Raw genomic sequence first — 12,745 nt, 5'->3', positions numbered from 1 at the left:
AAACTCAAGGAAATCTTGCGTATTTGGTCGATGAGAGATTTAAGTCCAATTGGTAAAATTACAATTGTTAAATCCTTGGGTCTTTCTCAATTAATTTTTCTGTTTTCTGTTTTACCTAAACCACCTGATAATTTTTTGAAGGAGGTTGACTCGATAATATTTAAATTTATTTGGTCAGGAAAACCAGATAAGCTCAGCAGAAAGTCCATCATTGGTGACTATGAGAAAGGGGGCCTCAAGATGGTTCACATTCCCTCAGTTATTAAAGGTCCGTAACCCGATCGACAGCATCATCCCCCCGATTTTTTTCATTGTTGATGAGGTTTTGCTATCACATGATAGATACTATTTTTCTCATTACTATCCTGAAATTTGACGCTCCAAGTCGATGTATTTCGAGAAATCATGAATCACAGCGGTTTTACAGGTATACCAGTTTGTAAACAATGGTAAATACTTTGGAATTCTGGGAGGGAATTATGAGCGAAATATCAGTCACCGCAAGGCGGTGCGCCGTATATAGTTATGAAAGCGGCAACAATAAGCGTGATGTGCTAAATAGCTCAATTGACTAGCGCGTTTGTTTTTTACCGAGAGGTACCGGTTCAAAACCGGTCTCGGAAGGGTTTTTCCTCTCCATTTTACCCAAACTTTTTTATATTCATTTGAAATGTACATATTGCAAGGGAAATATATTTTGTTTCCTTTTTTTTTTTTTTTGTACGAAAAAAAAAAACATTTTCCGTTCAATACGGGCGGGCATTGTACAGCATGTCAGCATTCGTCATTGCCTGCCCAGAATGCAATTCACGTATACCAAGGTATTGGATTGCAAATTTGGCTATTTATTCACATTTACGCTGAAAATGCTCTCGTTTTTTCACAAAGCAGCATAAAGGAGGCGATATTTGATATTATTATGTAATTTTAAAGACAATCCATATCCAAAACCAATAGGGTTACCCCCCTTTAATGGGCTTAAAGTGGCTTGGGTTAAACGTCTCTTGGATGTGAACAACAATGGTAAATGGAAATGTTTTTATATGTTTTATATGAAACAGATTGGTGGTAATCTTTTTTGGGAATGTAACACTAAACCAGAGGAGAAATGTATTAAGCTTATTAAGAATGTGTTTATTGGTGAAATTCTCAACGCTTGGTGTACAATTACTTATGATTCTCCTTCAAGTCATTTTAGGCATCAAATATTATGGAATAATTCATCTATTGTTATCGCCCAAAACACTGTTTACAAAAAAGTCTGGCATGAGAAAGGTATTAAATTTATTTCTGATATTTTAAATGAAGATGATAGTTTTCTTCCCCTTGATATCTTGAAGACCAAGTATAATTTACAATGTAACTTTTTGGAATATTTTGCTCTAATCTATGCCATTCCAAACGTATGGATCAGAAGTGTCGAGAGGGGGGAAGACTTGGGAACTGTTCAGAATGATCATGATGATATGCTTGCTCTTATCTGTTCCTCTAAGAAAGTCTGCAAATTGGTTCACAAAATTTGCGTTGACAAGTTGTTTAAGGCGCCCAAAGCCGAGGCCAAATGGGCTGTCTTTTTTGATGATATGAATTTAAATTGGAGCGATATTTACAGGATTCCCTTGTCTTCCTCCCTATCAACCAAACTTAGGTATTTTCAATTCAAAATTCTGCATAGAATTTTAGGTATAAATGAAAATCTTTTTAAATATGGTTATGTTGATTCAAATCTTTGTACTTTTTGTAATCAGGAGTTAGAAAATATCCCACATTTATTTTGGCAATGTGGTACTTCTGCTCAATTTTGGAAGAAGGTTCAAGATAATATCTTTAAAAAAGAATTACTCTTACCATGAAGGATGTTCTGATGGGCATATTAGATGTTGATTATTGTCATTATAATTTTGTTGTTCTTCAAGGGGAAAAAGTTTATTTATAATGCAAGATGTAATAAAAATAAGCTGGACATACAAAGTTTTAAAGGTATGCTTAATAATGTCGCAGAGACTGAAAAACACATTGCAAACAATAAAGGTAAAATGTATGAATGGAATAAAAGATGGAACTCTATAAATATGTAATAACAGTTACTTTCATCAATGTAATATTATTGTAATTATTCTGTATAATTGTGGCTTATATAACTATGTATAACTGAGATCATGTTTGATAAATAAATACACAGGGCACCTTGTGTGCTCTGTGGAAAGATAAAAAAAAAACAATGGAAAAAAAAAAAAAAAAAAAAAAAAAAAGTTCACCTTCACCCTATGACACTTTAGACAAGATGGCGGAGTAGTCGGTCGTCCATACACCAAGCTCCTCACCAAACCCAAATTTTTCACTGTTTGCGGTAATTTTAAAACCGAATCTGAATGCATGGCATAATTATATTATCATAGTGACTCCGCCACACCAAGTATGAGTGGTAATAAAAGGAAAGGAAGAGACCGAACGACAAAAACAAGGTCTACATCCAGCCATAGTGACACACCTGTACAGCATACTCCCACTATGAGTATGCTTTCGCCACCTAAACATGGCGACAGTGCGGATACAACATCACCATCCTTTGCCGAGATGTTAGGGGCGATGCCCAAGTTAAGCCCGGCAGGTCTTCCGGCTGATATGACACCTAAACAGCTTCAGGACCATGTCCAGAACTCGATCAAAGACTTCCAATCTCACGTAAAAATGACATTGGATGGACTGTTTAAAGGAATGCAGAAGCTAGAAAGTGAACTGAACAGATCCATCGAGTTTCAAAGTTCACGAATCGATGCCATGGAAGCTAAACCCCCTAGAGGAGGAAAATACTAAGTTTAGAGAACAAGTGGATTCACTAATGGGAAAGGTAGAACACCACGCTGACCTGATCAACAAACAAGAGCGATTTTCTCGATGTAATAACATTCAAGCGTGGTCGGTGTTCCAGCTACTGAAAACGAAAGCTGCATAGATTTTGTTGAGAAAATGTTGAAAGAACAATTCAAAATGGACGACGTGACTGTCGAACACGCCCACAGAGACGGCCGCGGATATCTCGGCAAATCGCCTCATTTGTTAGTGAAACTGTTGTCATATCGCGACAAGATTGAGATTATGCAGGATGCCAAATCTGCCCTTAAAAATGAATCTTACTTCATCGTTGATGACTTGACCAAGGCAGACTTGCCTGAAAAGAAGAAATGGGGACAAAGAGTGAAGGAACTATACAACGAGGGAACCAAGTTGAAATTCTTCATTGATTGGTCAACCTTTCTTCATTGAGTGAGTTGAACTGATATTGATAAACTGTACTGTTTTTATACATCATAGTATCTCTGGATGACTATTCATTGACTTGCTACCTATTTCATTATGTGTTCAAGTTGATTTTATGATTGGTGATGTCATATTTTCTCACAATGCTATAGTTTGGCAATTACTTCATTTCTCTGATTATGTTTAGTGTAATTTATACATGTTATGCTCAGGAAATTTGAACAGGTAAAGTTTTTTTTATAGAATACAAGCCCTTGTTTGTGATCATATAATAGCCTATAATATTGTTGGAATAGCCCACTACTGCCTTCCCAGTTGTGCCCATCACTTTGCAAATGTGTTTCTTGTCCTACTTAACGCTAAAAAACAAACCAAAATAAGTTTGTTTCCCGTAGGTGGTGCACATTTCATTGTTGTTGCAGCCCAAATGGCCGAAAAAATTGGAAAAAGTTCATAAATTTAGCCAAACTTTTGTTGATATATCTATGGGTCCAAATTTCTTGAATTGGTATATTTATGGGTTCACTTTCAAATTCTCAGCAGCACACCATTACCCAAACCAAATTTGAGTACCACCCAGGGTACAAATTCAACTTCACTTACTTTTGTCCCTCTCTTCAGAAGTAACTCAATCTGTTGATGTGTCCTCAGTGTGTCAAATATATAGGTCATCTCGCTATAACGTCCAACTCCAATAAGTAGACGAGCCTAAATGAAAAGGAAATTACAACAGGTATTTAATAAAAATAAGCAGCGACTCATTTTGTTGGTGTGTCTGGTCATGTTACAGGTAATTTCAAAATAATATCCAACTCCCATCAATCTACCGTATTTACTCCACCCCTTCTAATAAATGCCCCCACCATTTTTTTCAAACCAAACTATTTAAATAAAAAGACTGAAATCTTGTGCAATCTTACCACTGTCTACACATGATCAGTAATCACCGAAAATGAAATCACAAACCCGAAAGTGAACCAGAAGTTATTGTCTGATCTTAAGTTCATAGCTTGACATTTTGGTGTGATTTTTAAGCTTACCTAAAATTTTGTTCCAGAATTATCGTTGTAAAAAAGACCTCTAATAAATGCCCCCTCTCCAAAAATGTCAAGCCGGGGGTGAATTAATGGAGTAAATACGGAATCAATCAGTCTATAAACTTTTACCATGTTATTATCGCATTTACTTTCCATATGATGATTTTCTTTCATACAAGTTACTTTAACTAATCTTAACAAATTGTTTTTAAGTGTACATCATGTATTACTATTTAGTTTTCATCCTTACCAGATGGTTGAATTCACCAGCTTGTTGCAACACATTACTACAATCTCTGCATACCCTCAGTACATTACAGATACCCTCTGTATTACAGCACAATGTATGGCAATCATGGGCACGGATGAGTAGCTCAACTTGCATGGTTAGAACTGCAACAGGCAACATTTAATAATACATTAACACCATGGGCAATATTGGCATCTAAGAACTATTTTGATTGGATACAAAGAGTGGTATTTCATGTATTGAGCCAATCAGAGATATGGTAAGAATAGTTAGTAGGACTGAAGAGAATTAAGCTTAAAATTGTGGAGAGATATATATGGTCTGTTTTTATTGGTTGCTGAGATGATTAGGTCATGTAATTAACCAATCAGAGGTACTGTAAGAAAGGCAGTAGTGCTCATAGAGTTAACTAACTGGAATAGGTTGACCAACAGATTTGGACGAACTAACAGGTTTCAATAAATTGTGGGATGGGATGTCCCCATCACAAAGCTTTCATGGTCAAATAAAATGGTGAAATAAATCAAAGACATTTCTGTATTTTCTATTACTTTCCCCCACACACAGATACAGAAGACCGTGGCATGTGGGGACATTTTATTACACAGAACCTTAAAGTCTTAAGGGTTGTAAGGGTTATTTTGCTACGTTACAATGGTCCACTCTTTGTGACATCAGGGATGAAACAATTTTGCATTTCCTCCAATATTTATTCTTATTGAATAAAGCAGATAATATTTAGGTTTATTCTGTAAAATGTTTCATGAAATAGGCATATGCCTATGGGGGTCCAAATCAGAGTAATTATGTTACTTCAGTCTGCTGTGGTGACAGCCATCAGCCAAACCAAAAGTTTTAGGGAATACATGAAAATTTGCTTAAATCAGCATAAAAATATTTTTCGTCCTACTATTACCTTGTTTATTCTGAGTATTCTCCGACCCAGCCAGCTGATTGACTTCTTCCAATAACCTGTTCCCCAGGATAGCTGGGTCTTTGCAGAGTCTAATCATATAACCAAATTCTTCCCTGTCTGTTGTAATCTCTGGCATCAATGCTTGTCTTGCTACAGCAGCTTTGGAAAAAAAATATATTTGAAAATATTTGAAAAAAAGTTTTGGCACAAAGTGCAATATTTTTGGAACTAATAATAATATGTGTCCCCAAATTCATTAAAACACACTTAATCATAATACAACAAAGTTATGTCAAAACATGTTGCATAGGCTAGCGTTCCGTCAATAATTAACATACCATCAATAAAAAGTGGTTTAGGCCTATAGTGACAATAATAAATTTGCTGTATACAACAGCATTACACTATATGTGTTGCCGTGGAAACAACTGGCATGATGCAATTAACAATTATGTCTTCTTGGAAAAAAATCAATGTCTTACTCCCAAGTATATTTTGGCCTCTACAGCAAACTTGCATCTACTGACATAATAAGATACTCACATTCTTTCCTTCTTGGCCCTGTTCTAGTTTGTAGACTAGCGATGACTGTACCCGATAAGAAGCCTGCTACCTGTCCATATTCAAAACAAACAAAGATTAGGAAATTATATTGACACTGTCTAAAAAGAAAATTTAAACTTTTTAAACTGGAGTCGCACTTTTTACTGAAGGATGGTCTGATTTCATCACATGCCTTTTACATTAATATATTCCAGTTGAAATCCATACACCCCTACAGAAGACAACATTAACAACACAGCCAGGGAGTGTGAATTTCAAATATGGGGTTACCTGAATGGGTTACTCCATTTGAAATCTGCACCTACTGAATGGAAGATTAAGTTAATATCTTCCGTAGGGGGTGTATTCTTCCATAGGGGGTAAAGATTTTAACTGGAGTAGCTGATTTAGGTTTTGATATGAAACAGGTACACAAGATTGTGCAGGACACTGAGAGGATTAACCCAAAATACACACATTTACACATTTTGGCTCAAACAAATATATTCTGATTCACATGGTCAATGAGAAATATACATATCTTCCAATGGTACCACAATCTAAATTTGTCTAAAGTGAGGATAATGTGGCTTCAAGTTGTTAATTGGAAATCAACATTTAAGAAAACAGCAAACATTTCATACAATGTCAAATGCCCTTATTTGTTAAACTGTTAGTACTTTATTACATAAGGCGACAAATAAAAAACCCCGTTCTACAGGCCCGACTGACCCAGATTTAAAAACAATTGGCTGTATGCATGTAAAATCAGCAGTTTTTTGGCCAAAAGTAGATTTGAGTTTGACGAAATTGCTACATGCATGTAAAATCAGCTTTTATGGCAAAAAGTAGAGCTTTATTTTAACTGAAAAAAAAATGTGCGCAAAATGAGGGAAGACCAACCCTACTTGAAAGATCCGCCCGCCTGAAAAACAGGGTTTTTTTTCATTGCCTAATGATGACAAAATACTAATTATGGTTGCAAATAGAATTCAGTTAGCTTTAGTTTGAAATCTTCAACATTTAATCAGATAAATAGTAACTACTGGTTGTGAATAACAGTTGCCTAAAAATTGAGCTCCACAATAAACTAGTACACAACACAACTTATTTATAAACTCAAATAACATACCTCTGTGTCTTTCAATCCATTTGACTTGATGAACGTCTTGCCTAGAGTAAACCTTTCATTACTGCCGCACATAAACACTGCTTTCAAGATATCAAATGGTGGACTGGTCACAATGGATTCATAGCTACGCTGTAAAACCTGAAACACAAAATGAAATTGATAATAAAGTTGAAATGCTGCAAAACATCATACTAGCTGTTACCGTGACAGAAACTCAATATTGTGATTCTGGTACAGAAGAGAAGTTTGTAAAGCCATTAACAACCATGTGACAAGTGCCATTTGTCATCGATCAATAATTGCAAAGATATTTGAAAAGCCATCCTTGAAAATGTGTGATTGCTTAATACCACAATCTTAAAAAATATTTTCAAACACTTTAAATGCCTTATTGGAAATGGTCCCCCTTTTACCCCCGTACAATGTTGGCATGCCCAATATGCTCATCTTCACCATATCTTCTCCCAACATTGATTGGTGGGGAAAGGGGAGGGGATATGCTTAAGATGAACATTGAGAGAACTTTATTATAATTCTTAGTTTCCAGTGACTCATATAGCGTGCGCACTATACTAAGAAGAACATGGGAATTACAGTGGGTGTTCGAACACATTTTTTCCGGGATTGCTGTACTCTGATTCAGAATTTATAGATCTAAAATAATTATGCACAATCCCAATGGGCTCTTCTATTTAAAATCTGCACTACCCTTTGCAAGATGTTAGAAATATCTTCCACAGACAGAGGATCTGTTTCAAATAGAATTGGTTAATGTGCTAATTCAATTTGAAATTCATTTTTCCCTTGTGGAAGATATATTCCTGTAGATATGTGACCCAATTAAGGGAAATGAGTCAGATGATTTTGAGATATTAGCAAAGAAAGTGTTAAAAGTATTTTGCTTTACACTGTTTTCAGCGATTGATAATTTGATGTAACTTCGCAAAGAAAAGTTGTATCAGCATGGGGTTTTCAGTTTCTGAAAGCTCTAAATGTCTCCTTTAGAAACATATGTAAAACTCATTTTTGACCAGGGTCGACATGCAACTCATTCCCCTTGATCATGTCACATATTATTTCCCAAATCTTCTACAGGGGGAGTGTGGACTTTAAATGGATTTTAACAACACAACAGCCTCATCAACACAGCTTTTAAAAAAGCCGAGTATTAAATTAAATGACCACTGAAACTATTTACCTGTGCTATGGCATATGCATTCAGAATCCTCTCACAGCAGCCTTTATTGCCCGTACAGTGCTGACATAAATCCTGGATAGTCTTCAACACTTCATCCTCCTCATCAACATCGTATGGATCCATTGAAATACTGCTCATGCTTAACACTAAAATAATTCAGAAAAGATAAAAAGATTATTTCTAATTATTTAAATTATGTGCAAGTTGGGCACATCAACATTAAAATCAATGATGAAATGAAGTCCTATACTTTGTCTACTTTGATTAACATGCAAAATATAGAGCAGGTAGATTAACTATATCACATTTAACATGGGTCTCCTTTTCGGCTTAGTGGTAAAAGCCTAATAATTCCCGCCAATGACCAGCTGATCAAAGGAAAAATACTTTATTCTAGATGTTGCTGTGGTACATGTAGCATTTTAAATAGACCAAATATTCTTAAAATAAATACTTTTGCTAAATGAATGATCCTTCAAGTTTTCTTTACAAAGGGACAAAGGCCACACTCCCCTCTTTATGAGGGAAGCGTGGCCTATAGCGGTTAAGGCATTGGACTGTGAATCCAAGGGTCCAGGGTTCGAATCTGAGGTCCGTCTGAGCTCGGCTGGCTCTTTGTGTCCTTGAGCAAGGCACTTCACTCTACTTGCTTAGTGCTTCGGAAGGCACTTTAAGCCGTCGGTCCCGTGTACATGTATTTCTGACATTAATGCAGTGTACACGTTAAAGAACATCACAGGCTATTTGAAAAGAGCAGGGGATCATCCCGGTACTGTTGACTGTACTTCAAAAATACACTCATCTGCTCTAGGATCCAGAGTAAAAAATAAGTACAGCTTGTCTGTACGCAGTGCGATAATACTCATACATATGCGGTAGGCACTAATAAGGAAGAAGAAGACAATCAGAGATCCGTCAATCCTAAACTACAATATTCCCCATACATGTTATTTTCTTTTGCACTTTCAAAATATTTACTAATATTTACTAATGTGTTATTATTACTAATGTTATAGGACAAATATCATTCTTCTCTAGTAAAAGCACTATATTCTTGTTGCACAAAGTGTGCAATACTTACTACTCATAGTTTTCATTAGAGGCCTCCTCTGCGTTTCAAACACCTGAGACGGTCTCCTACTCATCCGTGGTGGTGTACCCGATTTAGCTCTCAACAGCACCTGCATCTCAGCGCCCAACCCTAATGGTCTCACTTTGCCCAGCGCTAATTGTATGCAAGTCAAGATGATGGATAAATCCTGATGAGGATGTTGGAATTGGGTTGCTAGGCGATGGGCCTGGATGATGCAGCCATGTTCTAGGAGTTGATGTAGAATGCTATTCAAAGCAGAGATTTCCTGAAATGAAAGGAATGAATATATATGTGGTCAAGTTGTAAGAATGCACTGAGAAAAGTATAAAAATAATCTACTTGTCTCTTCTCCTTTTAAGGTGGAACAGGTTAACATAACGGTCCTGTCCTCGCCCTGAGGCCACTGGTCAGCGCCCTGGCTGTTCCAAGCAATTGTGCATTTGGTTTCCAGTCAACCCTCGCTTTTGCAGGTTTTCTCTGGGTGCTCCAGTTTCAGCTGTCTTCCAAAACCTACTTTCTTCCATGAATGTAAAGTTTCAACCAACTCCATTTGAAATCTACACACCCTGTGGAAGATAAAGGTTAAGTCTTACATAGGGGGTATATGTATTTTAGTTGGAATAGCCCAACACACAGAATAGTGAAACTGTAGACCTACCTTCTTGTCTGTCAGCTTTGGTGTGTGACTTGAGTCGAGGTGATGAGATGACAGATAAAGGAACTCTGATGCACCTTTAGATTTAAACATTGCATCCTTTATCTTGCCTGATGAGTTGCTTGATGTGTCTACATCACCAAAGAGAGACGAGTAGGTATTGGATGATTCAACCTGCATCAATAGAAATAAATGTTGTGGATTTAATATTAATATAGTCCTGGCATACCTCTATACAACAAATTATTTTGCTGCTGCTGCTGACATTGATCAGAATGATTTAACTTCAACAAGGTACACAACCATCAACAAGGTACACAACCACTCTTTGAGAGGATGCACCATTCACTATCCTTGCTCTGGGCCCCACCAAAACCCTAGCTACACAGCTGAGCAAAGTTGAGCACTTTGTCCCAGTACAGATCAGTACTACCTTGCACTATCCATTTTATACTTGCATTCATGACTAAAAATCTTGAATTTTTTTCACATTGATGAAAATGGAAATGAATCCATCAGTTCTGTTTAAGAAGATAATGCTTTTCATTTTGTTCTGTTAATTTTAACTCCATTCCAAAATAAAATTACATTTTGAGACTGGAATCTATAAGAACGTTGCAAAATATCTCCAAAGATAAATTAAGATTTGCAACCAAGAAATGTGGTTTGCAACCACAACTTGCCAAAGGACCCACAGATGTATTGAAAGTATTCTTGGACAAAAACAAACTTAGGTGCTACACAGGCTCATAGCCAGGTGGCGGTGGTGTGATGAAATGGTCTGCTTTTTTGTTATAAAAAATAGTCAAATTTGGCCAAAAATGTCAACATTTTAGATAAATATACCCCAAATTATGTTAAATGTGTCTAAAATATAGGTTCCAAAGATCAATTCTACATAGAAGGGGTCTGCTTTTGGCCAGAATGATGATTTCTCTTGAAAAGGTCTGCATTTGGAAAATCTGCATCCCCTTGAACTGAACACTGAACTTGAGCTCCTTACAAAACTTTTATGAGAATATATGCACCTTTTCCACTTCAGCCTTGAGTTTCCACTGCCACATCTTGTATTCCAGCTCTTGTAATTCCTTCATCTCTTCCTCGTAACTTTGACTCCCTGCTGCAACATGTTTGGCTAACCATTGGTGAGCATAGGTGAGGAGTGTCACAGTTTCTTGTAGTGTAAGAGTTGCTGTGTCAGAAACTTGTGACTAGAAAAAAATTCAGACAACATTTACAATCATTTAAAATAGCATATAAACTAAAAATGTGGGTGAATGAGGCTGGTGAAGATGATATCCACTCTGACGTGGTTTGCAAAGTGAAAATCACCAATAATACTGAAACTGAATCATTGCTGAAAATAACATGTTTCTCATATGGTGAAGTTAGGTATGAGATCACAAATTGCTCTGGCAAATCCAGACGTAGCCAACTTGTGTTGTTACCACCTAAAGACCCATACCCAGTGAATATGATCTAAGGTAAAAAGGCTTATTGTGCAAATTGTAAATAGCCCAGAGAAACCACAAATACTTATTACCATACAATTTCGTTACTTGCCACAATGTGTCGTCAGTGTTTGAGATGTGACGTTACTTGCCGTTGTTTTTTCGTCAATTGTCGTTGACAACGACTACCAACGTAAATTGTGACGACCTCAAAACGACTAAAGACGGCTTCGTACGGCATGGAAACGTCAAAGAAATGAGGGTTGCGGTCTCCAACGAAATCTGAACGGAATCACAACTACTACTTTTGCTGTCACAAAATTTTCAACATGTTGAAAATTTGCCGACGAACGCGACAAATAATTTCGGGCGTCTGCGGTCGCTAACGGATTCGTCAGCGACAACTAACGGCAACACACATGAGTGACTGTAAATTCAAAATTGCAATTCGCAGCTTAACGTCGCTTGCCGTTCACCCCTATTCGTCACAGTGTGACCGGGCCTTAAAGGGGGCAAACCTGTGTTCACAAACCGGAGTAACCATCTCATTTTCAAAGCGATTGGCCAGACTCCTCCATATAATGTTGCTGTGGGGAGATTGCTGCACTTCCTCAGTGCTTTGAGTCTGTTACATTCCCAGCATTGAATAAAGCTGGTTCCCATTTGTTCACCTGGGTGGGGGAGAGGCAACAGGGGTGAAGAGCCTTGCCTAAGTGAACAATACATTGACACCACAGGGACTCGTACACACAACCTCAAGTTACCTCGCCATTATGAGTCAAAGTCTTAGACTGCTGCGCCAACAAAATGTTCTGTCTTAGAGATCATTTGAATGCAATTTTAATACTCACCATGAAAAACTGATGGGCTGCTCTACCTTGCACCTGGTTCTTCTTAAATGTACTGTGACAGCTACGCCAAAATTTGATGCGACCACTAACAATCAACCACACCCGAGATTTCTTGGTTTCAGCTAATTCACACTGGAGCTAAAATATAAAGAAAAAAAGGATACAACACATTAAAGACAAAATGGATACAACACATTGCGCAAGCTTCCAACAGATTTTAAAGCTATCTTCTCCAACATGTGCCTCTTTATTAAAAACATACACAGGTGTATATACTTTTACCTAAGGGCTTATATTTTCCATACCTTGTAAAAGGGCTCTTTTCTTACATAACTTTCTGAAGTGCTTATTTGAGATA

At 37.0% G+C, this 12,745-nt stretch overlaps 1 protein-coding gene across 1 annotated transcript in view; it reads right to left on the bottom strand.

The window, feature by feature from the left end:
• The window catches only part of LOC140170944 (spatacsin-like), a 78,441-nt gene that overhangs the window by 12,068 nt on the left and 53,628 nt on the right, over positions 1–12,745 (bottom strand). Inside the window, exons 33-42 of the mRNA XM_072194139.1 lie at positions 12,388–12,525; positions 11,114–11,296; positions 10,089–10,259; positions 9,419–9,695; positions 8,338–8,483; positions 7,140–7,277; positions 6,008–6,077; positions 5,465–5,623; positions 4,549–4,691; positions 3,865–3,969 (exon numbers count right to left, since the gene is read on the bottom strand). Coding sequence (XP_072050240.1) covers positions 3,865–3,969; positions 4,549–4,691; positions 5,465–5,623; positions 6,008–6,077; positions 7,140–7,277; positions 8,338–8,483; positions 9,419–9,695; positions 10,089–10,259; positions 11,114–11,296; positions 12,388–12,525 — 1,530 coding nt within the window. The remainder of the gene's footprint in view (positions 1–3,864; positions 3,970–4,548; positions 4,692–5,464; positions 5,624–6,007; positions 6,078–7,139; positions 7,278–8,337; positions 8,484–9,418; positions 9,696–10,088; positions 10,260–11,113; positions 11,297–12,387; positions 12,526–12,745) is intronic.

The sequence above is a fragment of the Amphiura filiformis genome, chromosome 15 (genome assembly GCF_039555335.1).
Source record: "Amphiura filiformis chromosome 15, Afil_fr2py, whole genome shotgun sequence".
Taxonomy (NCBI): Eukaryota; Metazoa; Echinodermata; class Ophiuroidea; order Amphilepidida; family Amphiuridae; genus Amphiura; species Amphiura filiformis.
Note: the sequence above shows the minus strand (reverse complement) of the source record. Positions and strands in the feature narration are given on the sequence as shown.